The sequence below is a fragment of the Thrips palmi genome, unplaced genomic scaffold, assembly GCF_012932325.1.
Source record: "Thrips palmi isolate BJ-2018 unplaced genomic scaffold, TpBJ-2018v1 HiC_scaffold_18, whole genome shotgun sequence".
Classification (NCBI taxonomy): domain Eukaryota; kingdom Metazoa; phylum Arthropoda; class Insecta; order Thysanoptera; family Thripidae; genus Thrips; species Thrips palmi.
Genome location: NW_023144627.1, coordinates 11,939,022 through 11,964,884, shown reverse-complemented (window position 1 = coordinate 11,964,884; position 25,863 = coordinate 11,939,022). Strand labels below are relative to the sequence as shown.

Sequence of the window (25,863 nt, the reverse complement as noted above, 5' to 3'; positions counted from 1 at the left end):
GTGACTTCAGCCAAGGCAAGATTTCAGTCATTTCATTCATCGTAAACTCACTTTCTGATTGAATGCAAGAGAATCGATTTCAGAAGACCAGTTGGGTCGTCGGAAAAGATGATTTTGTTTTGCTGTCCCTAGAAATCACATGCTGGTCACAGGGCGCTCAGTTTTTAAGCGCCTGTGGGAAGCGTGCGTAATGGAACGTACCCTACCACTGCTGCAACGCTTCAGTTGATTCAGTTTGCCTCAACGAACGTCTGTCGAAAGTTGTGTCTGTTAGTGTGTGTGATATCTTGAACACTTTTGGATATTTTCAATCGCTTCGGTAAGTGTTTTGACCACATCGATGACTTTGATTGGCCCCCGTCGTCGCATAAATGCCGTTTTTCTGGACCATTGACGTCAGAGTGACTTTGACAGCGTATTCTAGACAGTCGAATGGGGAGGAAACCAAAATGGCTGTACACCGTCGACGTATATTAATATTACGAGACTAGATCCAGCTGTATTTTGAAATATATTCACCCAATGTGGTTCGGTTGCCCGGGTAGCCATGAGGCGACTAGGCTGCTTGTCAGCACCCTGCTGACGACAGTCGGGTTGTCTCCGAACAGCTGTACTCGTTCGAACAGGCCAGACAAGTCTCTGGTTCCTTTCATATTTTATGTCATTGAATGGGAATGCCACTCCATTCAATGGACAGCTCGAAAAATTTGTTTTTTCGTCAGACGAATGATAACATTGATTTTCTTGTTTATTTTCCAATTTCCATGTGTTGTTAAAGCTTGTTTAAATTCACTTTAACCTCTCTGTATTGTCATGTTGCCGACAGTTCTAACTCTGAATGATGCACCTAATCCGTAGCGGAAAACAATTTTCTGCCTGCAATTGACTGGCACAGTTTATTGTTAGTATTTCTTGTATATTTTCAATGTTTTGTAAGATGCTCTTATTTTGTTTTGGACTCGAATGCTCTTCACCCAAAGTTAATTTTTCTTCATAGTATTTTCTTCTGATTTGATTACATTTCTAAAGAGGCTGCCAAAGTCACTGACAAAGATTGGACTTACTGTAGAGGTCTGAATTATTAGATGATTAACAGGGTTTGTTCCAAGTTGCGGTTTCAACTGCGTAACACTGACTAGCTTTTTGCGCTTTTTTCCTGCCAAAGCATACTTGAAGCCACCCATTCTAAAGAAAGGAAAACTCCAGTTCTTTAGAGAAAAGAATTCGAATGAATGGTGTGACATTTGTACTGGTTACTACAAAGCTGTCGCTAGACAGCTGCGTGGCTGGTACGGAAATTGTAGATATTGAATGCCATGATGTGGCGGCCCCGGCCACTACACTTTATTGAAGCTGCCAGACCCGAATGGTCTGTTGAACTGTTTCCTAACGGTGTACTGAGAGGCTGTGACAACCAGTCCTCCCCCCTCCCCTCCTGCTTGCTGCTCCTTCCTCTTTCGGGTGTCTGGATGTTCTCAGGGGCCGGTGACTGGCGCGCACAGACACACCTGCCGTGGCGTGGCGTGGCGTGGCGTGGCGTGGCGTGGCGTGCCCGGCCGAAAGGGGCTCCTGTGGGACCCGAAGGGCGTAGAGAGGCTTCCCGGGAGGACGGCCACCTGCTCTGGGGACTCGGGGGACTCTGGGGAGAAGCGTTTACTCTTTGGAGCGTTTTCGTCTCGCGACCTGTCGCTGCTAGTGCCACTGGATCCGCCCCTGGCGTGGCCTCGGTGCGCCATACGCGGGGGGTAATTGTCGCACCTGGGTGCTGTTGATGTACCCAGCAGAGAGTCCCGGGGGCAAACCCCGGGCGGGAACGGTGGGCGCGGGTTCGAATCCTCCCTCCCGCCAGTGGCAATGTTTCTTTTTTCTTTTTCGGGTGGACCTTCCTAAGGGCTCCGAGTGCATCACCTCGGGTAAACAAGTCGGCCGGCCCGCTGCAGTCGCTGCAGTCGCTGCAGTGGGGGCGCGGGGGCGTGGGTCGATCCCCCTGCGGGGCCGGGGGGCTGGGCTGGGGCGGCCCGCAGGTCGGCCTGCAGCATGGCGGTGTTTTGAGCGGGGGTATTTTTGGAAGGGACTGTCCTGGCCGCGCTGGCCGCGCTGGCCGCGCTGTCGCCGCCCGTCGCGGTCCGCGATGACGGCGTCACGTGGATAGTGCACGGACCGGCAGGCAGGCTCCGCGGCTCCGCGGGGACTCTGTTTTATGCGGCAACGAGTTAGGCCGGTGACGTATGCGACTTGACTTCTCGGAGCGAAAGTCCGCGCGTAACCTGTAGCTTTTTATTTCCGTTTGATTGGGGGCGGGTTTGCGCTTTCCCAGGCAGTGCTTTGCAGCCTCTTGGCTCCCCTGCCCCCGTTGGCCTAGGTCAGGCGGCCGTCAAGCAGCACAGCACAGCGCAGCACAGCTCGCCTCGCTGGCAGGCGGACTGATATCGAACTCCCATACTAATTCATGACATGCCCCTGACGTCGCGTGGCGGGGCGGGGCGGGGCGGGGCTTGGGGGTGGTTTGGATCGATACAAGGCCGGCCGGCCGGCCGAGGGGCGGCAGTTTCAAGACGGGGAAGTGCACCGACTGTCGTCCGGCACCAATCCCCTAGTTCACCTCCAGTTTTCCACATTTTCGCTGTCGTCGCCTCGTTTCCAGTCCTTCCTCTTTTATGTCATGACTTAAAAAAAAATGCAATTTTTTTAAAAAAATTGTGTTTATTTTTGTGAGGTTGTTGTTGCTGCGTTACCTCATTGGGATCGCGTGCGTGCGTGCGTTGGCCGTGCTGGGCACGCCGATGCCTCCCCGATGCGATGCCTCCGCTTTCCCCGCCCGTCTATCCCCGTCTCTCTCGCACTCGCGGGGCTCGCGAGGCGGGACAGCGATTGAGCGGTCAACCGCGCGGTGCAGCAGCACTAGTATGACGCGAACGGGGCGGCTGGATGGCACGCTGGGCATTTTGGTTGGCACTTGACGGCAAGGAGCTCTGATGCAAAATGACAATGTCATCAATTTTTGGAGGCATTGTCCGCATTGATGAGTGATGGAGGTGACATTGACGGTTTAAAGTGACAGCGGGTTTTGACAGTGCACCGCGCTGCTCCTCCTTACAGTGGCGCCGCGTCGCGGAATGTTGCAACGCCCCAATCACTTTCGCTGCTCTGCTTTGTCGAGGGGGGGGGGGGGGAGATCATCTCGATCCCTCGGAGTGTCTGCTCGACCCGTGTTGCGGAGCGAGTGTAATGGAGCTCGATTATTGAATGCCGGCTCGGCTCGCGGCCCTCGCGGGTCAAAGGCCGGCAAGGCCACGGACGTCGCTGGGCGTTGTAATTATTTTCCTCCGCTGCCACCGCGGCCCGGTGGGGTGTAGGGTTTGGCCGTGTATTTCGATTGTGATTTATTTTGGCCGTTTCGCAATGGTGGGCCGTAACTCCGAGCGATACCGGCCAATCGTGCCGAAATGTAAACAAAGCAGAAAGCGGCGCGGAAAGCGTTTTTCTTCGGATGCGTGTGCACAATGTAAATGAGTTGCTGGCGCGCGGCCCTTGCCCTGCAGTGGCGTGCCCTGCAGTGGCGTGCCCTGCAGTGGCGTGCCCTGCAGTGGCGTGCCCTGCAGTGGCGTGCCCTGCAGTGGCGTGCCCTGCAGTGGCGTGCCCTGCAGTGGCGTGCCCTGCAGTGGCGTGCCCTGCAGTGGCGTGCCCTGCAGTGGCGTGCCCTGCAGTGGCGTGCCCTGCGGTCGGGGCCTGGTCATGGTATCCCCGAGGATCCCTACTCGTTCCCGATCCCCTCGCCTCGATTTCTCTGGCCGTGTCTGACTCTACGACGGCATTCCTGCCGGTGGACAAGTGGAGGCGCAATCCCGCAATCCCAGAGGCCAGCCCCGCCAGCGCGGCCAGCACACTGCATCCAATTTGCGACTGTGCACCTCTCGGGTCTTGCGGGTCAGGCGATACGACTAGCGGTACAGCGCCCTGGACCGGCACACCGCGGCAGACCGGCACCGCGCTGGCCTGGACGGCCTGGACACAGAGATCCTGCTGCACAGCGGTCTCCTTCGCACAGTGGACCTGGCGGGCAAAATCTCGGACGCGTTTTGAGCTCCAGAGTCGCTAAAAGGGACTCGAACCGAACGTGTGACCCCACCAATGGACTCCTCGTTCGGAGAGCAATCCATTGATGGGGTCACACGTTCGGTTCGAGTCCTGGTTAGCGGCTCTGGAGCTCAAAACGCGTCTGGCGTTCTCGTCTTACAGTGTGTTCGTTATTCTCGTGTGTGACACAACGTGATCGCCCGGCCCGGCAGACCGAGGTTATCAATCTTCCTCTCTGGTGTGCGAGCGAGATGGCTGCACTTTCGCTGTGGCGCTGCTTTGCGGGTTCGCCGTGCAGGGCGTGCAGGTGTCGGAGGCCAGGAAGGTGCTGCATTGGGTGTGCGAAGCTGCGAAGCGCTTTCTCTGTCGCCGAGCTCCAGGTCCTCCAGGTCCTCCAGGTCCTCCAGGTCCTCCAGGTCCTCCAGGTTCTGCAGTGGGGTGGTGCCCTGCTCTGGCCGCCCTGGCCCTCGGTGCAGTAGGTGCTGGACCGACACACTGGCCCAACCGCTCGCTCTCCCCATTGTTGTCGTTTTTCCCTCCGTCTCTCTCTCCCTCTCTCTCTCTCTCTCTTTCCCCCTCCTCCTCGCCTCAAACGAAAAAGATGAGTGGCGGTCGTAAATCGTCAAAGGAAATTGCAAGAAGGGATTCGCCGACTCACGGGGAGTGAAACGTCCGGGCCGACTCGTCTGGCCGACTCGGATCGGTATCTTACCCGGCGCGGCGCGGGTTCGAGTCCCGCCGTCGCCACGCGTGGAGGCTTTTTCTGTTTTTGTTTTGCGCGCGCGGTGGTTCGCAATGTGCAGCGCAGATTGCCTCGCTGGCGGCAGTCGCCTCTAGGAAGCTGCAGCGTGCTAACGTCTGTATTAGCGCAGCTGTCTGTCTAGCTCGGCGACAAGCCGGTCTAACCTCTCTCTCTCTTTTGCCCTGCCTGTCCCTCTCTGTCCCTCGTCTGCACTGCTCTAGGTTGAGTGGAGGCCACTGCCGAGAAGAGTCGCTTCGTCGCTCTGTCTCTCTCGCACCCATGGGACTCGCCGTTGGGGTGCGACGGGTCTCGAAACGCGTTTCCACTTTCTTCGCGCGACGTATGGCTCGGCTTCCGCGCAGGCGGCGGCTGCTTCTTTCGAGAGGCAGTGGCTTGAAAAAATCAGTAGTAGCTGCCGTGGACCTTCCTGTTGCCGGCTGTTGCAGCGAGTGCTGCTGCCGGTCACTCTGTCTCGCTGGACGGACTGGCTGGACTTGCGGGTAGACGCCGCGCGGGGGGTCTATCCCGATGACGGCGTCTTCCGCAAGGAGGTGATGAGGCAGCACACGCACACAGTCACACAGACACACACACACACACACAACACTCACACACACACACACACTCACACACACACAACACACACACACACACACACACACACACACACACACACACGCACAGACACTCACACACACACGCTGCGAAACGTGTTCCGGAGATGCGCGCACACTCACGCACGCACGTGCCCCTCCACACATGCGTACTACACCACCACTCTATCAGTGGCGAAAACCGACGAAGCGCTGTCAATACCCCACGACGGCACTCTGTTTTAAATAATGGGGCGTCTCTCTCTCTCTGCGCGCGAAGTAGTGACGACGAGCCCATTGTTTTGTCGGTAGTATCCATACGCACGCTTCTGCGTATACACGCCGCGCACGCTCACGCACACACGCGCGGCCGTGCGACCATCTGGCGGGGCTGGCGGGCAGACGGACAGTGCACCGCGTGGCACTGCGTGCTGCTCGCGCCGGATGCGCCGTAAAAATGCCCAAGGAGAGCGAGTGGTGTGCGGACACCTCGTGTGTCCACCTGTGCGGCTGGCCTGCCATGGCCTGCCTGGGTCGCCGACCCGCCGCGACCATCACGTGGCACGCGCCGTCCCACGGTGGGCCAGAAGACCGGCGCGGGCGGCCAAAACTCTGGACGCGTTTTGAGCTGCAGAGTCGCTGAATGGGACTGGAACCGAGGGTGTGACCCCACCGATGGATTCCTCGTTCGGAGAGCAATCCATTGGTGGGGTCACACGTTCGGTTCGAGTCCCATTTAGCGACTCTGGAGCTCAAAACGCGTCTAGAGTTTTGGCCGTTTCGCCCTCGGTGCACCGTGCACTCGCACGCGGAAGGCACGGCCCGCCAGTGCGAGAGAAACAGAGAGACACTCTTCGGACTCGGCCTGCCCACGACGGCCACAAATCCCGAGGCGGAATTGGAAAGGACGGTTTTGGAATGAATGAGTGTGCGCGTCGCGGTGTAGGTGTGTGCGTTTGTGTGTGTGTGGGAGAGAGAGCGTTGGAACTGGATCGCAATCGCCGTAACGAGTCGTGACTCTTGTCGCACGCCCTGCAGGCGGACTGGACTGTCTCTCTCGCACTCGTGGGGCGTCCCGTGAGAGTGCGAGAGAGAGAGAGAGCACTGTGCGGAATCCGCCTTGGGCCCTCGCGGCCCTGCGGCCCTGCGGCTTGTTACAGTGTGCGTGCCTTTCTCCGCCGGCCCTGCACCGCCCACGTCCCCGTGATGTGTTGCTCGCGATGTTGTTTGCGTTCCCCGATGCTTTATGACCGCGCCATTTTATCGGTGATGCATGGTAATAATCGATAATGAGGGCGTGGGCCGCGTTTCGGACTGCCCTCCGTCCCTCTCGCACTGGTGGATCAACAGGCTGGCCCGTTGCGGACATGTGACCGTCTGAAACCTTTCCACGTTACGGGCTCAGGGTAACAAAGCTAGAAAATGAAATTTTAAAGTGGAGCTGCCCCGTCTGAGGGATACAGACACCCTAGGCTGGCGGTGTTCCCGGGGTCGTCCCCGCTCCAGCGTGGAGAGGTAGGTGAGGGAGGTGACTCTGGACGAAACCAAACGCGAAGAATGTCGCTCCGTGCCCCGCCGCCCCGCCCGCGTGCCTTATCATGAATTGGCCAGGCCAGCTGGTAGCCCCTCCCCCTTCTTTTTCTCCTCTCTCTCCCTCTCTCTCTCCTCCACACCGGTGAGTCATCCAGACTTGCCAGCCCGGCCCTCTCGCTTATTCGCTCTCGTCGGCCATCCGCCGTGGCGTGGCGCGGCGTGGCGCGGTGCGGGCGCTCTGGGCCGCGCCGCCGCGCCGCCGTGGGGCCGTGCCAGTCGCCGACTCGGCTCCACCGCGAGGCGAACTGTTTCGACCCGGTCCGCTCCGTTCCGTTCCGTTAGTCCGCTTCGTTGTGCCGACGCGGGGTTCGCGCGCTTGGCGCCAGTCGTGTGTGAGGGTGTGTTGACAAAGTGTGTGTGTGTGTGTGTGTTTTGCAAGGAATATGTGACGCCTCTCCGCTGCTCCGCAGCCCAGCAGCAGCCGAAGGTATTAGACGTGTCAGTGCATTCATTGCCTGACGGTGGAGTGGACCCTGGATTCCTCATCACACTGTCTGTCTCGCCTGTGCGCTGACTGTGTCCTTATCACTCACGCACTGTCTCACCTGAGCAAAGTGCTTCGCGAATCTCTGGCTGACGATGATAAGCCCTTCTATCTCGCGCGAAGGAGAGTGGCGGCAGTGTCTCTTTTTGTTTTTGCGGTGTGGTATTTGCTCTAGTGACCCGTTATTATAACGAACGGCGCACGCTTCCTCTTTGTTATTGTACGCAAATGATGCGGACCAAGGGGCCCCCGCAGGGCCTCTCAGGGCCTCTCAGGGCTCGCCGTGTGTGTGCGCGCGATGCGAGAGGGGCCGTCTGGGGAGCCGGGCCCTCGGCGGGGCCCTCGGCGGGGCCCTCGGCGGGGCACTCGGCCGGGCCGCAGTGGGTCATGCATTGAGATGCCCAACGGCGCGACGCACAAAAACGATGCAGAGAATGCGAGCTTTTGCTCTCCCCCGGTTTGGTTGGGATGCTGCTGGTCCATTCGGGACGTCTAGACAGGCAGCCCCGCAGGCCGTTGTTGGTCCGGTCTGTGTAGTAGTCACAGCTGCAGTGTGGTGGTGGTTCGTCGACCTGCACCACGCCACTGCGTGCGTGTGTGTCAATACGGATGCTTTTCACTTTGACGTGACGTAATACTTGCACACGCGCGACGCTGGCGACGCCATTAGCACCTGTCGGCCTGCCGGGCCTGCCGGGCAGATGCAAGGCACTCGGCTATGGCTTCACGTTCACGGGGACCACACTGCAAGGCCGCCGCGCGGGGGCGGACGTCGGCGGACGGCGCAGACATTCTCAGGTGACGGACGTACCTGGCACGTACACTGTGTGTGTGTGTAGAAAAAGGGGGGGGGGGACGTGTGTACGCGGGTACACACCATAAGCGGGCAGAAGGAAATTGAAGAGCGAACGACGCGTCTTTGTTTTGTGACTGATAGTCGTGAGGACGACGTCAGCGCACTGCCGGCGGCCCGCGTCGTGCAGTTTTAGTGCTTTAGTGGCTCTGCACTGACGACTCACCTTCCAACCTCCCCCCCCCCCCCCCTCCCTCGCCGTTGTTAAGGGAGCCCGTTCTTGCTCTAAGCCTGCTTAAGTTGGCATTAGGCTCGCGTGGCGGCGCTGGCGGCGCGGACACGGCGTGGGCGCTATTGGCCGTACACGCCGTGCACGGGGACGACCAGGTCGCATTAGTTCTCGTCTGGAAAGTGGCGTGTCTTGTCTCTCTCTCTCGCACCGCCGCGGAACGCCGCACGGAGCGAGACGGCGTGAGTAATCCAAGGATGCGCACCGAATGACGAATTTATGGCTCGAATTTGCCGCCGCGCACGCCACTCGAAAATGAAAACCCCAATCGGCTTGACGCTGATAACGGCGTGGAGATAAGGTGCTAGTGTGACCTGGCTGCGTGGGTGGGTGTTGTCTCCTGTGCGGCCTCTGCCTCTCCCTCTCCCCTCCGGGCCGCGCCCGGCCGTCCGCGGCGTGGGAACTGGTCTGATGTAATGAACCGGTGCGCCGCCCCGCCCCGCGCCGCCCCGCCCCGCCCCGCCCCGCCCCGCCTGCTTAGCCCGGCGCCGCCTTTGCCAGCTGGGGCACCACCGGCCGCACCGGCCGGGCGAGAAAAGAAAAACAAGAACACGGCCGGGACTCGAACCCGTGCCAGTGAGTGGCCCGCGATGACGGGGCAGGCGCGAGCGGGCGCTGATGGCACGCTGTCAAGTGGCTGCATAGCGATGACGCGGCGCGCCGCGGGGCCCGGGTTCGAACACTGGGTCGTAAGCGCGTTTTACGATGCACGCGTCATGGAGGTGCGATTGAATCGTCTGTGTGGGGCAACGGCGCGGAGGGCCAGAGGGCCGAAGCCCCGAGGGGTCGCGGTGCAGCTCGGTGAAGCTGCTGTAATTACAACGGGCTTTGCGCACCGCTTTTTCGGTTGGCGAACCCGTCCCGTTGGTTCCCCCACGTCCGGCTCGTCTGACACGTCGCCTAGAGTGGAGTGGGCCAGGCCCGCCGGCCCCGCAGTCGGAAGCGGGCGCCGCTTTTTCCCAGCGAGCTTTTCCCGAGGCCCCCACCCTGGTGGTCAGCGGGACGTTGAACTGGTCGCCGCGTCGTCGTCGTTTTATTAGACAGCCTCCCAAATAATGTGGAAATTTGGCCGTCTGGCGGCGTGGAACCGAATCCGTCGTGACTGCGTGCCGGTCGTGCGGGGCGGGGCGGGGAAAAAGTTTGTCGAGGCGCCGCCGAGCACAAGCTGGTCGTGAGAGAGCAGGCCCTCTGCGGCGAGTCGCTCTGTCTCTCTCGCACCCTTCCGGGACGCGCCGTGAGTGCGAGAGAGACGGGGCGAGTTCGGTCTGCCGCGCCCAGCCCTCGGCCCAGCCCGACCGCGAGGGCGTCTTATTCAACAATCATTGCATCTGCTCGCTGCCCGCGGCTCCATTTTTTTTCCCGCGCCGGCTCCGCGATCCACTCTGCTTGTTCCTGAAGCCTCGTCGCCGTGCCGGCACCGTGCCGCGATGACCGAACGACCGAACCTTCACCGTCGCCGGCGTGAGTGATCACGGACAAACCGCCTCAACGACGAGCTTGTGGTCGAGCAGGTTGCACTGCGCGCGCGCTGGCGGCGAGGCTCGCGGCGAGGCGAGAGAGAAATGGAACCGCCGCGGAAAGGGAGAAATGTCGAGGGGGAAAAAAAGACACCGGGTTGTCTACTTATGAAACCGCGAACACGCCTCTTTTTTTTGCGGCCGTCGCGCGCCTCGCTGTCCGCGTCGATATCTCGAAGCCCGTCTCGATACCTCGAAGGCGAGGTGCGTGTCAATATCGGCTGGCCGCACAGTGGGCCAGAAGACCGGTGGAGGCGGCCAAAACTCTAGACGCGTTTTGAGCTCCAGAGTCGCTAAACGGGACTCGAACCGAACGTGTGACCCCACCAATGGACTCCTCGTTCGGAGAGCAATCCATTGGTGGGGTCACACGTTCGGTTCGAGTCTCATTTAGCGACTCTGGAGCTCAAAACGCGTCTAGAGTTTTGTCCGCCTCCGGCCCACTATAGGCCGGCCGGCCTGCCCTGCAGGCCCTGATTGCAGCGGCCCGATATCGGCGAGTGAGACGCGGGTTCGAATCCCCGCCGCCGCCCGGTTTTATCGCCGTGCCCCGCGGTCTGGATATTTGCGTTTTTGAATCGGTTTTCCAATCGGCTCGCCTTTCCCTTCCCCGTTCGACACTGATTGTGCAACGAAAGTGGTCCACATTGCACACGCTTCCTGCCGGAGCAAGCGCGGCTACAATGGAAGCCGCCGAGCCCCGCCAAGCTCGACAAAGGTCGGAAGGTGAAGTCGAAGTTCGTGACGGACTGCTCCTGCATGCCGCGGGCCTCTCTGGGCCGCGCCCCGAGCGCTACACTGCCAAGCGGCCAGAGACTTGAAATAGCGAGGGTGTCGTGGGGAAAGCACCGCCAAACGGTTGCTGCGAAGTGTTGCTGTCACCTTTCCTTCGGCCGACTGAAGGTCTGGTCTGGGATGGGCCCGGCACCCCGATAGGCCGATGACGACACAATGCACCAATCACGTAACGCTCGTCCTTGAATCCCCGCCCCACAGTGGGCCAGAAGACCGGTGGGGGCGGCCAGAATCCCGGACGCGTTTTGATCTCCATAGTCGCTTAAATGGCCTCAAACTGATCGTGTGACCCCATCAATGGATTCCTCGTTCAGAAAGCAATCCATTGGTGAGGTCACACGATCGGCTCGAGTCCCATTTAGCGACTCTGAGCTCAAAACGCGTCCGGGACATTGTCCACCTCCAACGGTGTTCTGGCCCACGGTGCGCCCGCCCCCTTCATCACAGTGGAGGGTTCATCATTGGTCTGCGCTGTCGTCTGCTGGGCTGCGAATGTTTTGCCTGCGGTTTGCCGCTGCGCCCCGCTATGCGGCAGGTTGCTGCTCTGTCGGTCCCTCTCGCTCTCGTGGGGCGTTTCGCAGGTGCCACGGGGGTGCGAGAGAGACAGTATGGCTCTTCTGCGGTTCGGCCGGGGCCCGCAGACTTGGGTGCGTTTGTTTTGGCTGAAGAAAGAGTTGGGCGGGCCTGGACGGGTCTAGGTTCGTGAGCTATGGGGCCGCAGCCGCGTAGCCTGGCGTAGCCTGGCGTAGCCGCGAACCGTAATGCCAATGGCTGTCTGGCGGGCTCGGGTGTTTGTTGTGCTCTTGCCGGTTATGTCAGCCTGCCTCACCCACCTGAGGCCTCGCCTCGCCCTCCGCCGCCGCGCCGCCGCTTCAGAACGACTGTCGAGGCGCCTTTTAATTGTACGGAGGGAGGGAAAGTGTTTGCCGAAGTCGCTGCCAGAGATGAGCGTCATCCGTCGAAAATAAACGTGGCATTTTTGGTTTAAAAAATTATTATTTTGTGTTTTTAGACTGGGAGGTGTTCTTTATTTTTACAGTGTTGCTTTACGAGGGCGGCCATTAAATGAAGCCTTAGGTGCCGAAGCCCCGGCGGTGCATGACGTGGTTCGACACCCCCCTCCCCCTCCCCCGCCCCGGCTGGGCAAGTGCCCTTCAACGACCCGGACAATGGGGGCGTCACTCTCGCCTGGCTTTGGTATTTGGTGGTTTATCGTGTAGGGACGCGCTGTTGCAGGGTCGTGGGCTAAGGCGCAGCACAGTGGATTTGCCAGAAGACCGGTGGAGGCGGGCAAAACTCTGGACGTGTTTTGAGCTCCAGAGTCGCTAAATGGAACTCGAACCGAACGTGTGACCCCACCAATGGATTGCTCTCCGAACGAGGATTCCATTGGTGGGGTCACACGCTCAGTTCGAGGCCTGTGTAGCGACTCTGGAGCTCAAAACGTGTCTAGAGTTTAGTCCGTCTCCACGGGTCTTCTGGCAAATCCACTGTTCGTAGGCGTCCACCTCCTTGAACCCACAGACCCGCATCATTGTCGTCGCGACCTGCGATTAGCACGCCTGATTGCGCGGCACTGCAAGTACACTCACAGTCGAAATTTTTTTTTTTCTCCAGCGGCATTGTTACGTCACGTAGAAAAAGAAGTGTGCTTGTTAAATCCACTCGAGTTTGTGGCGCAGCACGGGCGGCAACGCTTAGCTCATTACCGTATAATGTGCGTACTTTTGAGCGAGTGTGTACACGAAAGCCGGCCTGGTTATTAGCGGGGCCACGTAGAGCGGCGTGCCTCCCAGCGAAGCCTTTTCCAGCCCTCCAGCCCAGCCGGTGCATTTCCTCATGACAGCCTCTGCAGTGCAGGCCTCATTCGAAATGCCAGCCGGCAACAATTACAAGTGGCGGAGGCGGGCCGAAAAGGCGCCGCCGGCAGCGGGGCTCGAACCCGCGTCCGTCGTGTGCTCCGTCGTGTGCGCCGCGCCCTCGCGTCGTTTAATCCGCGTCGCTGGCGGCTCTGCCCACTCGCTCCTCCGGGCGGATTTAATATCGATGAGTCGACGTTATGTCCCCTTTAAATAACAATCGGTTTGTCACTGCGAAAAATGCGGACGAAATCACGTGTAGTCGGGAGTTTTGAAAAAAGTGGAACGCGGAGCGAGCGAAAAAATGGGTGAAGTATGGGTTGGCCAACGTGACTGGAGTGGAGTTATCCCGCCGGGCATCGATCCAGGAAGTTGGCGTGGGCCGCATGATAGCTCCATAAAGCCTGTCATGTCGTCCTTGTTGTTACAGTATTGTTGTTTGGACGCCCCGCGCCGCCCTGCCCGCCCTGTGTAGGCCCCCTGATAGGCATCCTGCTTGACGGACCGCTGCAGCGCGCTGAGTGCTGAGACAAGTCGAGTCGTTCGTTGCTCTGCGCTGCGTCCCACAGTGGACCAGAAGACCGGTGAAGGCGGCCAAAATTCTAGACGCGTTTTGAGCTCCAGAGTCGCTAAATGAGACTAGAACCGAACGTGTGACCCCACCAATGGATTGCTCTCCGAACGAGGAATCGATTGGTGGGGTCACACGTTCGATTCGAGGCCTGTTTAGCGACTCTGGAGCTCAAAACGCGTCTAGAGTTTTGGCCGCCCCCACCGGTCTTCTGGCCCACTGTGCTGCGCCCGCGCCTCGCGCCTGACGAGGCCTTTCTTCGGGTAAATTGGAGATTCCCGATAAAAGGCGTTGATTGTACAATGCCGGAACGGGACCCGCTTGGCTTTGAAGTCTCCGTTGATCCTGATGCACAGCTTGGGCTGCGCCAGGCTGCGCTGCGGGTGGAGGGAGGCCGTCGTCCTGGACCCGCGGCCACTTTGGAGCCCTCGTCGGGACTCGGCGTTGCCGTTTTTCGCCTGCTTTTCTGGTTGCCAACGCCGAGGCGCCGAGCGGCAGTGCGGGCACGGCAGCTGGAGCTGGAGTGCCTTTCCTATGCGACACCGCCTGAATGCGAAACGAGCCGCCCCGCCCCACCCCGCCCCGCCCCGCCCCGCCCCGCCCCGCCCCGCCCCGCCCCGCATCCGACTCCCTGGACCCCTCCAGGACCCCCAGGATCGCCTCCTCGGCCACTGCGGTCCAATGCGCTGCGTCTGGGCCTTCCCTTCACACCTTTCTTCCCCTTTTAGGCCTCTTCCCTCTCTCTCTCTCTCTGTGGCAGCTGGCGCCTCTCCTCGTCACGCGAACGCGTCGCGGCGTGGCGTTTGGCGCCGGTTTCGTCCCTGAATCGCCTCCCCCCTCTCTCTCTCCGCGCATGACGTGTCGGTGTTGGAATAGGTGTGCCGCCGTGCCGCCGTGCCGGCCCACTCGCATGGCCGGAAGGGGAAATATGAGTCGGTTCGCGTGGCCGTGCCTCGCCACGCCACGCCACTGCAGTGTGGCGGCTGCCCCAGTGTGGTGGCCGCTGCGAGGCGTTTAGTCGCCGGCAGCATTTGTTGTTTGAGTCCCTCGGTGTTGGGATGCTTTCATGCTTTGCCGCTGCAGACTGCCCTTGGCACTGAGTGGGTGGCTCGCTTCCCCGCGGTGCACTGTGCACTGCACAGTGGGCCAGAAGACCGGTGGAGGCGGACAAAACTCTGGACGCGTTTTGAGCTCCAGAGTCACTGAACAGGCCTCGAACTGAACGTGTGACCCCACCAATGTAATCCTCGTTCGGAGAGCAATCCATTGGTGGGATCACACGTTAGGTTCGAGTCTCATTTAGCGACTCTGGAGCTCAAAACGCGTGTAGAATTTTGGTAGCTCCAGCGGTCTTTTGGCCCACTGTGCACTGCACTCACCCACGCCCTACAGTACTCCGTCGCTCTTCTGGCGGAGCGACCCATGAGTGCGAGAGAGACAGACTGGGCTACGAAAGCAGTGTTTGGCGGAGCGCCTGCGGCGTGCGGGGTAGGCAGGCCCGCGGCGCAGGCGCGTTCGACGGCACGGCCTGCCTCGGCACCTGCCAGGCTGCAGGTAGGCAGGCCCGCCGCGCAGGAGTGCTCGGCGGCACGGCCTACCCTGCCGGGCGCTCCATTACCATTTCCATTAGAGGCTAGACCACACATGATCGTGCTCCACCGACCCGACAGAAACAAAATTGAACTGTTAATCGAGAATCTGCAAACGAGCGAGAAAATGAGTTGTTGAGGCTGCCGGCCTGCTAGTCAAAACTAATAGCAGTGCTTGTCGATGAACGCGTCGCCGTCTGCACTGTGCCAATGCAACGCCGGTCGGCCACTGCACCTCGCTGTCTGTCTGTCTGTCTGTCTGTCTGTCTGTCTGTGGTTTGCAATTATGGCGCTGAAAGTGTGGCGCGCGGCGTCAGCGTGTTGGCTGGAAATGTGTGTTACTGTCCCCTGCCGGGGCCTCGGCCGGGGCGGCGGGGGCCTCGTTTGCAAGCCGCGACACAGATCCGCGATTCCAGGTCAGGTGTCTGTCTGCGTGTCGCGTACGTCGCCGGGCTCGGGTTCGAATCCCGGCTCGTTTGCGGCTGCAACAAGAGATTTTCGCTGTATATAGTGAGTGGTGTTTTAATGTAACGTTAATGTGTGTTGCAGCCGATGAGCCCCCCGGTGTGCTGACCAGCTGCGGCTGCAGTCCTGCAGTCTTTGAGACCCGCTGCTGCCCGCACGATGAAAATGGTGTTGTCACAACGTCAGCGCGAGGAGCTGTGAGTATTTTTTTTGTTGTTGTGTTACTTTGAATTCGCTACTGTACTGTGCGCGTCGAGGTTTTCTGACTTGAAATGCGGTAGTCGTATTCCGTGGCTTCCTATCCGCCGCTTTCTCTGGTGCCGAGTGCAGGTGCAGGCGACGACGGCTGTCGTGGTGTCGCTCGCGGTCGCCGGACAGGTGTTTGTGTGTGTGTGCCATGGCGCACATGCACACACGCAGACAGCCGGGCGTTCCGCTAGCAGGGTCACGCCGCACAGTGGGCCAGAAGACTGGTGGAGGCGGCCAAAGACGCGTTTTGAGCTCCAGAGTCGCTAAATGGGACTCGAACCGACCGTGTGACCCCACCAATGGCTTCCTCGTTCGAAGATAAATCCATTGGTGGGGTCACACTTTCGGTTTGAGTCCCGTTCAGCGACTCTGGAGCTCAAAACGCGCCTAGAGTTCTGGCCGCCTCCACCGGTCTTCTGGCCCACTGTGCGCCGCCACGCTGCCGGGCCCGGCGGACAGCACAGTGGGAATACGTGCTGCGGCAGATGCTTGGGCAGATGCACGAGACGGGCGCAACCAGGAAATCGGAAAGGGAAAGAAGTTTCTGTTGCTGAAAGAAGCGTGTGTGTGCGTCTGGCGCTGCGTGTCTGTCTGTCTGTCTGTCTGTCTGTCTGTCTGTCTGTCTGTCTGTCTGTCTGCCCGCCGGCAGTGTAAATTGGGAGCGGAGAGTGGAGGGGGAAGGGCGGTCTCTATTCGCGACCGACGTCAACGCATAGGTCAAGGCCGGGGGACGTCGCTTCGCGACCGGGACCTGCTGGGCTAACTGGATCGGGGTGAGTGCCGCGCCACTGCTACCCCTGCACTGCAGTGTGGTTCCGCACCCCGTCGCTCTGTCTCTCTCGCTCCCATGCGGGGCATGCGGGGCGGCCCGTGAGTGCGAGGGAGACAGCAGCGAGAGCGCTGTTTGTCCCGAAGCTTGGCGCAGCCTCCAGGGCCCCCTCAGACTCTGTTAGCGTCCCTTTTACGCAGCCCTGCCACGCCCCCGTGGACGTGGACGCGGTGTGCGGTGCGCGGGGCGGGTTGCTAGGGTCGCGACGACCTTGGCGTTGCCGGAGAGGCCCGGGCCGCGCCGTGGCCGTGATGCGGCCCATGCGGGGGTGCGCTGCTGGGACTCGGTACTGACGTCAGCGGGTGGACGTGCTCGGGGTGTGGCAGTATGGCGCGGAGGGAGAGAGAGAGAAGACTCTCAGAGGACTCTCCAGGGGTGGGAACTTGGTTTCGGTCCGGGGCCCGCAGCCCGCAGCGCGCAGCCTCACTGCGGAGAGGAAGGATTTTACGTTCCTGGAGTTTCCTTCCGCCCGTAGGTTCGTGCCGCCGCTTGGCGCACGTGTGGTGCCCGCCTGCCTGTCGGTCCGCCTCGCGTACCTTCCTCATAAAAAAGTTGGTGGCCCGGTGGGCCCTGCGGTGGCAGTCCCCGCCCACGGCGGCCTGGCCCCCGGCCTTGCCCCTCACGGCGCCCGTTCGATGCGGCGCCCGGGCTACCCTTGGCGCCGATCAGCGAGGCCGCGGCCATCGGTGCCGTCCGCGCCCACGGCCTTGTTGGAGGCAAAAGTGCGTGCCGTATCTCGCGCGGCCTTGCGGGGCGTGGCGGCGTGGCGCCGGCCGGATGGGGGCGGCGGCGTCTCCGCGTCGACGGCGTCGTCGTCGCCTGGCGCTGCGTCGCGCTGCGGGGCGAGCATGGAGGCGGGGTGACGTGGCGTCTGGCGGCCAGGGTCGCCCGGTCGATAGCCGCCCAGCCGCGCCGGGACCACGCCGTTGGCGGCCGTCGGTGGCCGTCGGTGCGTGCGTGTTTTCGTCGTCGGCCAGGCGGTGGCGGTCGACGCCGTGCTGGCCGTGGTGGCGGTCGTCGCCGTGTTGGCGGGCAGGGCGGCCGGGCCCCGGCCCGTGTTTTGCAGGACGCTCGCCGCCTTGGGATTCATTTATGCGCGAACTTGAACCAGTTGGCGGCCCCTATCGCCGCGCCACGGCCACGGCCTGCCCGGCCTGCACGGCCAGCACGCTCTGCTCGATAAGCGGCTGCGAGGGGGCCACCACTCTCATTTCAGGCGTACACAAGATTACGGGATTACGGGATTACGGGATTACGGGATATTTACTGGGGGTTACGCGTGAAATTTTCGAAAATTGGTTCGAAAACGTTGAAAAATAGCTCAAAAACGTTGAAAAATGACTAAAAACGGTGAAAAATGACAGAATTTTGTCAAGGATTACGTGATTACGCCATGGATTACCAGAGATTACCAGCCAATTTGTACACAGGATTACGGGGGTGGTGGCCCCCTCGAGCGGCTGGCTGCTCGGGCTGGCCGCCTGGGCTCAGCCTGGGTTTGCCCTGTGGAGTGCGGAGAACGTAAACGCTCACCGGGGGCTGTGGCGGTCGCCTTGCCTACCCCGTGGCCCTGCCGTTGGCGTGTTGCCGTGCCCTGATGCCCCGGCGGCCTGGCACGCGGCGGGGCGGCAGCGCGATAGGGGTGGACATGTACCCCTGCCTGGCGGAGGGGGAGCTTTTAATTGGCTGCTCACGGCGTGGAGCGTGGTTGCGTGCGTCCAATCACGCTGTCGAGGCTGCCTGACTGACTTCCCGCCTGCCCGCCTGCCCGCCTGCCTGCCTGCCCGCCCGCCCGCGAGCTTTTACCCGTTTAGGCCCAGCCCGACGTACGTAGACTGATTCCACGTCGGTCGGTCTCTCTCGCACCCATTCGCCCCATGAGTGAGAGAGAGACAGCGGGGCTCCCCCCGCGGAATGGGCCCGGCGCTGACCTTTGCCGTTTTCCCTTTTGAGGACGACGGACGGCGAAGTGCGGGGGCGGGTCGGCCGGTCGGTGTGTCGGACCGTGCCCGTCTAGCCGGGTGTACTAACCCGTAAAGCGCGCGGCGCGCGGCGCAACTAAGCTAATTTGCATGGCGCGGTGTTTGTGTTTATCGCTGCATCCGCCAGTGTGGTGTGGCCAGAGGGCGTGCGCGGAAAACGCACCGCGACCGTGCGTGCAGCGCGTGCAGCGCACAGTGGGCCAGAAGACCGGTGGAGGCGGTCAAAACTCTACACGCGTTTTGCGCTCCTGCGTCGCTAAATGGGACTCGAATGGAACGTGTGACCCCACCAATGGATTGCTCTCCGAACGAGGAATCCATTGGTGGGGTCATACGCTCGGTTCGAGTCCTGCTTAGCGACTCTGGAGCTCAAAACGCGTCTAGAGTTTTGGCCGCCTCCACCGGTCTTCTGGCCCCTTGTGCAGCGTGCACCGCCTTGTGTTGCCTTTTGCGCAGAGTGTACCGACCGGGCGGGGCGGCGCGGCGGCAAGGCGGTGCGAGCTGGCTTGGGGTGTAAAGTGCATTTTGTGTTGCCGGAGTCGTAAATAGGGGCGCTCGCTCGCTGCTCGGAGCGTAGGTCCCCACGCCCGTGCTACGCCGCTACGCCGCTACGCCCTACACTGCCAAAGCCGCTCGCTGCTGCCACCGGCTGGGAGGAGGAGGGGGAGGGAGGACGCGGCCTGCACCTTCCTTCCCAGTGGCGTGGCCTCGCCGCGCGGTGTCTCCGCCAGCATGTTGCTGTGTGCACGGCGTGCACGGCATGCCCCGTTTTTCGATTCGCACGCTCCGCAGTCGCTTGCACCTCGGCCGGGCTCCGTGTGCTTCCTTTTCGGCGTTTTGGGGCGGCCCGGGGCCCGGCCCGGTGGAGGGGGGCGTGAGCGCGGTGCCCCGCCTTTTCTCATCAACGGCCAAATTTGGCTGCCGTCTCTCCTTTTGCGTCGCAGCGTGGCGCAGCCTCGCCCTCGCCCCGTTGGCGCCGTTGGCCCGGTCCGTGTCCCGGACTCCTGGACCCAGTTAGGAACGTCACGCGGGACGCCCTGGAGAAAAAGTTGCCCTTTTCCTGTTGTTTTCCATTTTCCCCCTGGCTGTGTGCTTTGGTTCTCCGCGTGCGCCACCAGCAGGTGCTTTGGTGCCGTCTGTCTCTCTCGCACCCCGACAACCCGCCGCTGCGCGCACGCGTGCTACAGAGAGGGCGCGACGAGGCCGCGGTTCGGAGCCAGCCCCGGCCAGCGCGCTCTAAGTGCGTCCGAGCGTTATCTAGCGGCGGAGGACCCCCAGGGGCCGGACGGCCGGACAGGCTGACTGGATTTACTTAGTCGATTAGGCCGCTTCCTTTGGAGTCCTTGGCGCGGCCCGATGGCCCCGATGGCGTCCCTGACCGCTATTCTAGCTCCAGCCTTCTCTCCCCCCCTCCCCCCGCACCATGTAATCCTCGCGCAGCCAGACGTAAGTACAGGCCATTGGCCAGAGCCCAGGCCTCACCGTGAATTATGGACGCGGAGTGTCACTGGCCACCAGCGCCCCGTATATCGGCATCAGCCGTCGCACCGTGTCCACTCCCCACCTCACTCTTCACTTCCCACATCACTCTCCACTTCCACATCACTCTCCACTTCCACATCACTTTCCACTCCCCACCTCACTCCCCACTACTCCCACCTCATCCCCACTCACTCCCCCCCTCACTCCCCACCTCACTCCCCACCTCATCCCCACCTCACTCCCCACCTCACTCCCCACCTCACTCCCCACCTCACTCCCCACCTAACTCCCCACCTCACTCCCCACCTCACTCCCCACCTCACTCCCCACCTCACTCTCCACCTCACTCTCCACCTCACTCTCCATTTACTCCTCCACTGGCTGTCTCTGCTCTTCCCATTCTAGACTTGGCTCGCGGCTGCTCCGCGCAAGACGCGTCTTGGAATGCAAGGTCACTCTGCACTGGATGCCTGCGGGCCGGTCGCTCGCTCTGTCTCTCTCGCACTCGCGGAGCGTCTCGCGTACAGGCGCGAGAGAGACAGAGCGACAGAGCACTGTTCGGTTCGGCCTGCAGCCAGTGCAGCCAATGCCTGGCTTGGTGGTGCAGGTCGGTCCCGGACTTGTCTGGGCTCGCCGCACCGTACAAAAAAACAACAACAACATAAATGTAAAACAAGAGCAACAAAACCGCCGTTGCTGTACGGTCGTTCCCCCGCCGCCTTTGTTTGTGTTGTTGTTGTTTTGGTCCTGGGCTGCCTTTGTGGCCTGTACTTGTGCGTGCCTCGCGGGCATAACTCGCGAGTCGATGCGACGACAAGCTGCCATTGGCAGACTGGCTGCGCGTCATCGACTTCAGGAAGGCTGTCTTTGGACCGCGCGGCGCGCCACTGGCAGGACTGCCACGCCACTGGCAGGGCATGCAGCGGCATTACGCGGTGCTTCTTGTCGGCCCGCCATGCGACATACTGCCACTGAGCGAGGAGTTCGGCGCTTTGGCGGTGACCCTGTGTGGTGTTGGAGCCTTGAAATGGATGGCGACTCGGAATGGACGTCACAGCCACAGTGTGCCAGTGTCGGCACGGACCGCTCATGCTGATGTGCGCGCCACTGCGTCAGAGCCAAAGCGCGAGCGTATCAAGGAGGCAGGCCTTGCGCCGCACAGTGGGCCAGAAGACCGGTGGAGGCGGACAAAACTCTAGACGCGTTTTGAGCTCCAGAGTCGCTAAATGGGACTCGAACCGAAGGTGTGACCCCACCAATGGATCCCTCGTTCGGTGAGCAATTCATTGGTGGGGTCACACGCTCGGTTCGAGTCCCTTTTAGCGACTCTGGAGCTCAAATCGCGTCTAGAGTTTTGGCCGCCTGCGCCGGTCTTCTGGCCCACTGTGCGCCGCCTTGCGCGACAAAGTGCTTTTTGGCGAGGGGGAGGGGGAGGGGCTGGAGGTCGCCACTAGAAGACTGCGCGGCGGCGGCCCGGCGGCGCCGAGGCCGAGGCACCATGTGACGAAGACGAACTGTTAATTTGGCGACGGGTCTTGAGGTTGGTGACGTGGTCGCTCCGCTGCCGCAGCATCTTCCAGTGGGGAAGGCTCCGTCTTGCTGGGCGAAGTCGACGTGCCGGGTTCGCCTCCCCACGCCTCTGCTTTTCCTTCCCCCCTGCGTCGCCACCATGGAGAGGGCCGTCCAAATGTCAGGAAATGCCAGAGGGGAAGGCCGAGCGTTGGGGTGTCTGCTGTACCCCGTTTTCGGCCCCCCGAGGGGACTCCACTGTGCTGAAGCTAAATCTAAGGTGCGTCTGTTTGTCTGTCTCCAGGAACAAGGCGGTGGCTGACTACCTGAGCAGCAATGGCTACATGGAGGCGCTGGAGGCCTTCAAGCGGGATGCAGACATGCCCGGCGAAGTGGAGCGGAAGTACGGCGGCCTGCTGGAGAAGAAGTGGACGTCGGTCATCCGCCTCCAGAAGAAAGTGATGGAGCTCGAGTCGAAGCTGTCGGAGGCCGAGAAGGAGTTCATCGAAGGCGCCCCCACCAGAGGGAAGCGCTCGCCCGCCGAGTGGATCCCCAGGCCGCCCGAGAAGCACTGCCTCACCGGGCACCGCTCCCCCGTCACCAAGGTCATCTTCCACCCCGTGTTCAGCCTCATGGTCTCCGCCAGCGAGGACGCCACGCTCAAGGTGTGGGACTTCGAGACGGGCGAGTACGAGCGGACGCTCAAGGGACACACAGACTCTGTACAGGACATCGCCTTCGACCAGACGGGCAAGCTGCTGGGTAAGTAGCCCGTGGGCAAGCCCCTGGGCGACCTGCACTGGAGGCCAAACCATGTGTCTGTGGGTGATTGATTTGTTTCATTTTTTTTTGTCTGAACAGTGTCGTGCAGTGCGGACATGTCCATCAAACTGTGGGACTTCCAGCAGTCGTATGCCTGCCTGAAGACAATGCATGGCCACGACCACAATGTATCCAGTGTCACCTTCATGCCTGGTGGGGACTTTATAGTGTCTTCGTCAAGAGACAAGACAATAAAAATGTGGGAGGTGGCAAATGGGTAAGAGTCTATTCAAATCAAATCAAATCAATTTATTTGTACCAACTTGCAACAGTAATGTACAACATCATGTTATATACAGGAGAATAAATAGGTGTTGAAACACAAGTACAGAGAGAATAAATAGGGAAACACAAGTACAAAAAGGGAACAATCAGAGATCACTTGTTAGGTACAGCTCCTTATCAATAAGGTAGTTTTTAAGGGATCTTTTGAACAATTGGGGATCGTTGGGACCTTGTCGTTTGTTTTCTTAGAAGTACGTCATGTTGAATGATTATCTCTGTTCCAGATACTGCGTGAAGACTTTCACAGGCCACCGAGAATGGGTGCGGCTTGTGCGAGTTTACCAGGACGGCTCCCTGTTAGCCTCCTGTTCGAATGACCAAACTGTCAGAGTTTGGGTTGTAGCAACCAAGGAGTGTAAGGTAAGCCATTGCTGTAGTTTTCAATGATTTTACAACATTAGTTTGTTCTTGTTGAAATTTTGTCGATGTCATGTTGCGGTTTGGTTTTAGGTGGAACTGAGAGACCATGACCATGTAGTGGAATGTATTGCGTGGGCACCTGAGTCTGCTCATTCGGCCATAAATGAGGCAGCGGGTGCGGACAACAAGAAGGGTGCCTACCAGGGACCGTTCCTTGTCTCTGGATCACGAGACAAAACCATCAAGGTAAGATGGATTTTGTACATTTGTCACGTCTGTCTCTTTTTAGAATTTATAAAACTGATGAATAAATTTTGTTTCCTCAGCTGTGGGATGTTAGCACAGGTATGTGCCTTGTCACACTGCTTGGGCATGATAACTGGGTGCGAGGAGTAGTATTCCACCCTGGTGGAAAGTACCTTGTAAGTGCATCAGATGACAAGACTCTGAGGGTGTGGGATCTCCGCAACAAGCGTTGCTCTAAAAAGCTTGATGCTCATCAACATTTTTGCACATCTGTTGGTAAGTTGAACGTGCTTAGTCTTTTATGTTGCTCTGGTTCATATTCTTGAATTTCATAATTTCTTTTTGTCGCAGATTTCCACAAAACTCATCCCTATGTGGTAACTGGTAGTGTTGACCAAACAGTAAAAGTGTGGGAATGCCGCTAAAGACCATCTCCGAGTAACTCTGCAGGCTTCCTGCCATGTCAATCTTGTTGTAATTATTATTTACTTATCATGCAGTCCATCTGTGTTTCAACTAATTTATACATCAGATATTTTATAATATGTTTACTTTTGTGTCCCCCCTCCCCTTTCCTCCCTGCCTACGTGCAACAACTGTTCAAGTGTGTATGGATGTGTGTGTGTAAGTATGTATGTAATGTATGTATGAGTTTTAGTATGTTTGTGTGAATGTTGCTTAAGCAGCATGTATAGGTACTGATGGGCACGTGGACAGAAAACAAACCAGTGATCTATCTTTTATTATTTTTTGTTTCAATCTTGGAAAAATGCATTATGTACATAATGACTTCAACCTCTATCCACTTAAAAATGTTGACTCAAAATTATGATTATTAAATGCTGTATTTGTGAAATAATGATTCTAAAGTTGTGGCTTGTATGTACATGGTATGGAATGTAAATTAAGTAATTGATGTGCTTTCTTAAAGTTGATGGAAGCGAAAGGTTCCATTGTTTAAAAAATTATGGGAACCATTGCTATGTACTTTGATATCGTTTTAAAGTATAAACAATGACTTCATGCCTCCTTTTTCTTTTCCTGCACACTTGTGGTAGAAATGTAGATTATGGTTGTCAAACTGAATGGGTTTGATGTGCAGTGTTTGCCCCTTGTCTCTCAACAGATATGTGTTCTCTGCTTTGAGATGATGTGCAACCATATAATTTGCTGTTACAGTATCTTCTATGCTTTGCAAACATTTTTCACCTTTATTTCCCAGCATCTGCTTGAGGAAAAGTGATATTGAGGCTAATTTATACATTTAGACATACAAATTTTGTGAGTGTCATTTGTGGCATGAGTGACAGATTTGTTTAAATCCATACCCAGAATGAAGAAAACCAAAACAAAAAATCGGAACTTGTGAAATAAAGCTTAGTTCTCCAGTACTTAGTCCAGTTTTGTTTTATTTAGAACAGATTTTCCCTAAATACACTACACCAGACTCCACTTAACAAATTTAAACAGCTCTTATAAGGGTTAAATTAAAACTGAGGGTGCAGATAGAAACTTCATCAATTATATAGAGTCAACAATGACTCCTAGATTTATGCACATTTGCTTTATTTGGTCATTGTCCATATGTTCTGACTCATATATGGCATTAGCAATAGCAATTGTTTCTTTTGTACTCCTGGCCTTAATCCATACTTTACCATTCATACCAAAAGCACATTCATAAGGCCACTTTTGACCTAGGGCCTTTAAAAGGGGACAGCTAACAGACAGGAGTTTTCGGATTAGGTTTAAACTACAAGTGATAAGGAAACCATCTTCTAATTTTCCTAACTTGTTGGCTTTACCATGGGCATCAACACAGACCAATTCTGGTTCCATGTCACGTCCTGCTGTAGAAAGCTTGGCATATACAACGTCTCCAACCTGCAAAACAAAAATTAATTGATTCTTCCATTTAACGAGATCATGCTCATTATAGTGTGGTTGAAAACTTTAAGAGGGAAGTGAGGTTTTGAAAAAATATTATGGGGAAACCAACAAACCTGGATGTTGGGTCGGTTTTTCTTCGTGGCATGTTCGAAGTCTAGATATGACAAGGATGCCGACACACTTGCACCAATGTCAACCCTGAAAATGTCGCTGCCTGCATTGGTCACCACACCCACAACATGCTCGTCTTTGACGGGGATGTACCGCTTCTGGTAAGCTTCCACAACAAACACATTGTTCTTGGGCATCCTTAGGACCCCGGACCTGCTGGCCACCACCTGCCCGCCCTCCCGCCGCAGTCCTGGGCCCAGCACCACTTTGAGGGCATCGTTAGTTCGCAGAGCACTCGTGACATCGTCACCGGGCAACACAGTGTCTCCTGTTCGGAGCGAAGGGCTTTCTGTGGGAATCATTTCCGATGTGCGGTTGAAGACTTAACCAAACAAAATCGTGGGCTGACTGTCTGCACTGCACGAAGTAAACAAACACGGCACTATTCGCACCGTGAGGCGCTGGTGATGTTTCATACCGCGGCCGGTAGATGGCACCACCGCCGGAACTGCATTTAGATTGAGATTGGGCATTGAGCGCGCGAAGGTTTGAATGACTCTTGAGGATCATTTGGAGGGCCATCCAGCCTCGAAACAATCCTTTTCTGGCGAAAACCTGGAACTATTCGTGCATGTGTCCAACTGAATGTTCTACCGAAACTTTTACTAGGATCGGATTTCAGAAGGAAACTGTCCACATGATCCCAGCAATTGTGCTCGTATGAGTCAATT

The 25,863-nt window shown here is 58.4% G+C and overlaps 2 protein-coding genes across 3 annotated transcripts; one reads left to right on the top strand and one right to left on the bottom strand.

Annotated features, from left to right (window-relative positions):
* The first annotated feature begins 80 nt into the window (after positions 1-80).
* LOC117645376 (lissencephaly-1 homolog) lies at positions 81-24,526 on the top strand. 2 transcript variants are annotated; one of them, XM_034385522.1, is made up of 8 exons: positions 81-319; positions 15,452-15,564; positions 21,723-22,180; positions 22,280-22,457; positions 22,750-22,885; positions 22,976-23,131; positions 23,212-23,407; positions 23,483-24,526. In XM_034385522.1, exons 2-8 carry the CDS (start codon positions 15,527-15,529, stop codon positions 23,554-23,556), a joined length of 1,236 nt encoding a protein of 411 aa, XP_034241413.1. In that variant the 5' UTR covers positions 81-319; positions 15,452-15,526; the 3' UTR covers positions 23,557-24,526. The 2 variants fall into 2 exon arrangements, with proteins under 2 accessions (XP_034241413.1, XP_034241414.1); XM_034385523.1 differs by lacking the exon at positions 81-319 and adding an exon at positions 7,229-7,432.
* LOC117645379 (exosome complex component RRP40-like) lies at positions 24,516-25,596 on the bottom strand. The gene is made up of 2 exons (XM_034385527.1): positions 25,135-25,596; positions 24,516-25,015 (listed from the first exon to the last, which is right to left on the bottom strand). The coding sequence occupies exons 1-2, from the start codon at positions 25,492-25,494 to the stop codon at positions 24,653-24,655; spliced, it is 723 nt and encodes a 240-aa protein (XP_034241418.1). The 5' UTR covers positions 25,495-25,596; the 3' UTR covers positions 24,516-24,652.
* Positions 25,597-25,863: the final 267 nt, after the last annotated feature.

Coding starts and splice junctions, on each gene's coding strand:
- LOC117645376 (XM_034385522.1), top strand. CDS start 15,527: ATGAAAATGGTGTTGTCACAACGTCAGCGCGAGGAGCT. Junction 22,458..22,749: donor ATGTGGGAGGTGGCAAATGG/GTAAGAGTCTAT, acceptor TCTCTGTTCCAG/ATACTGCGTGAAGACTTTCA. Junction 23,408..23,482: donor ACATTTTTGCACATCTGTTG/GTAAGTTGAACG, acceptor TTTTTGTCGCAG/ATTTCCACAAAACTCATCCC.
- LOC117645379 (XM_034385527.1), bottom strand. CDS start 25,494: ATGATTCCCACAGAAAGCCCTTCGCTCCGAACAGGAGACACTGTGTTG. Junction 25,016..25,134: donor AAAACCGACCCAACATCCAG/GTTTGTTGGTTT, acceptor TTTGTTTTGCAG/GTTGGAGACGTTGTATATGC.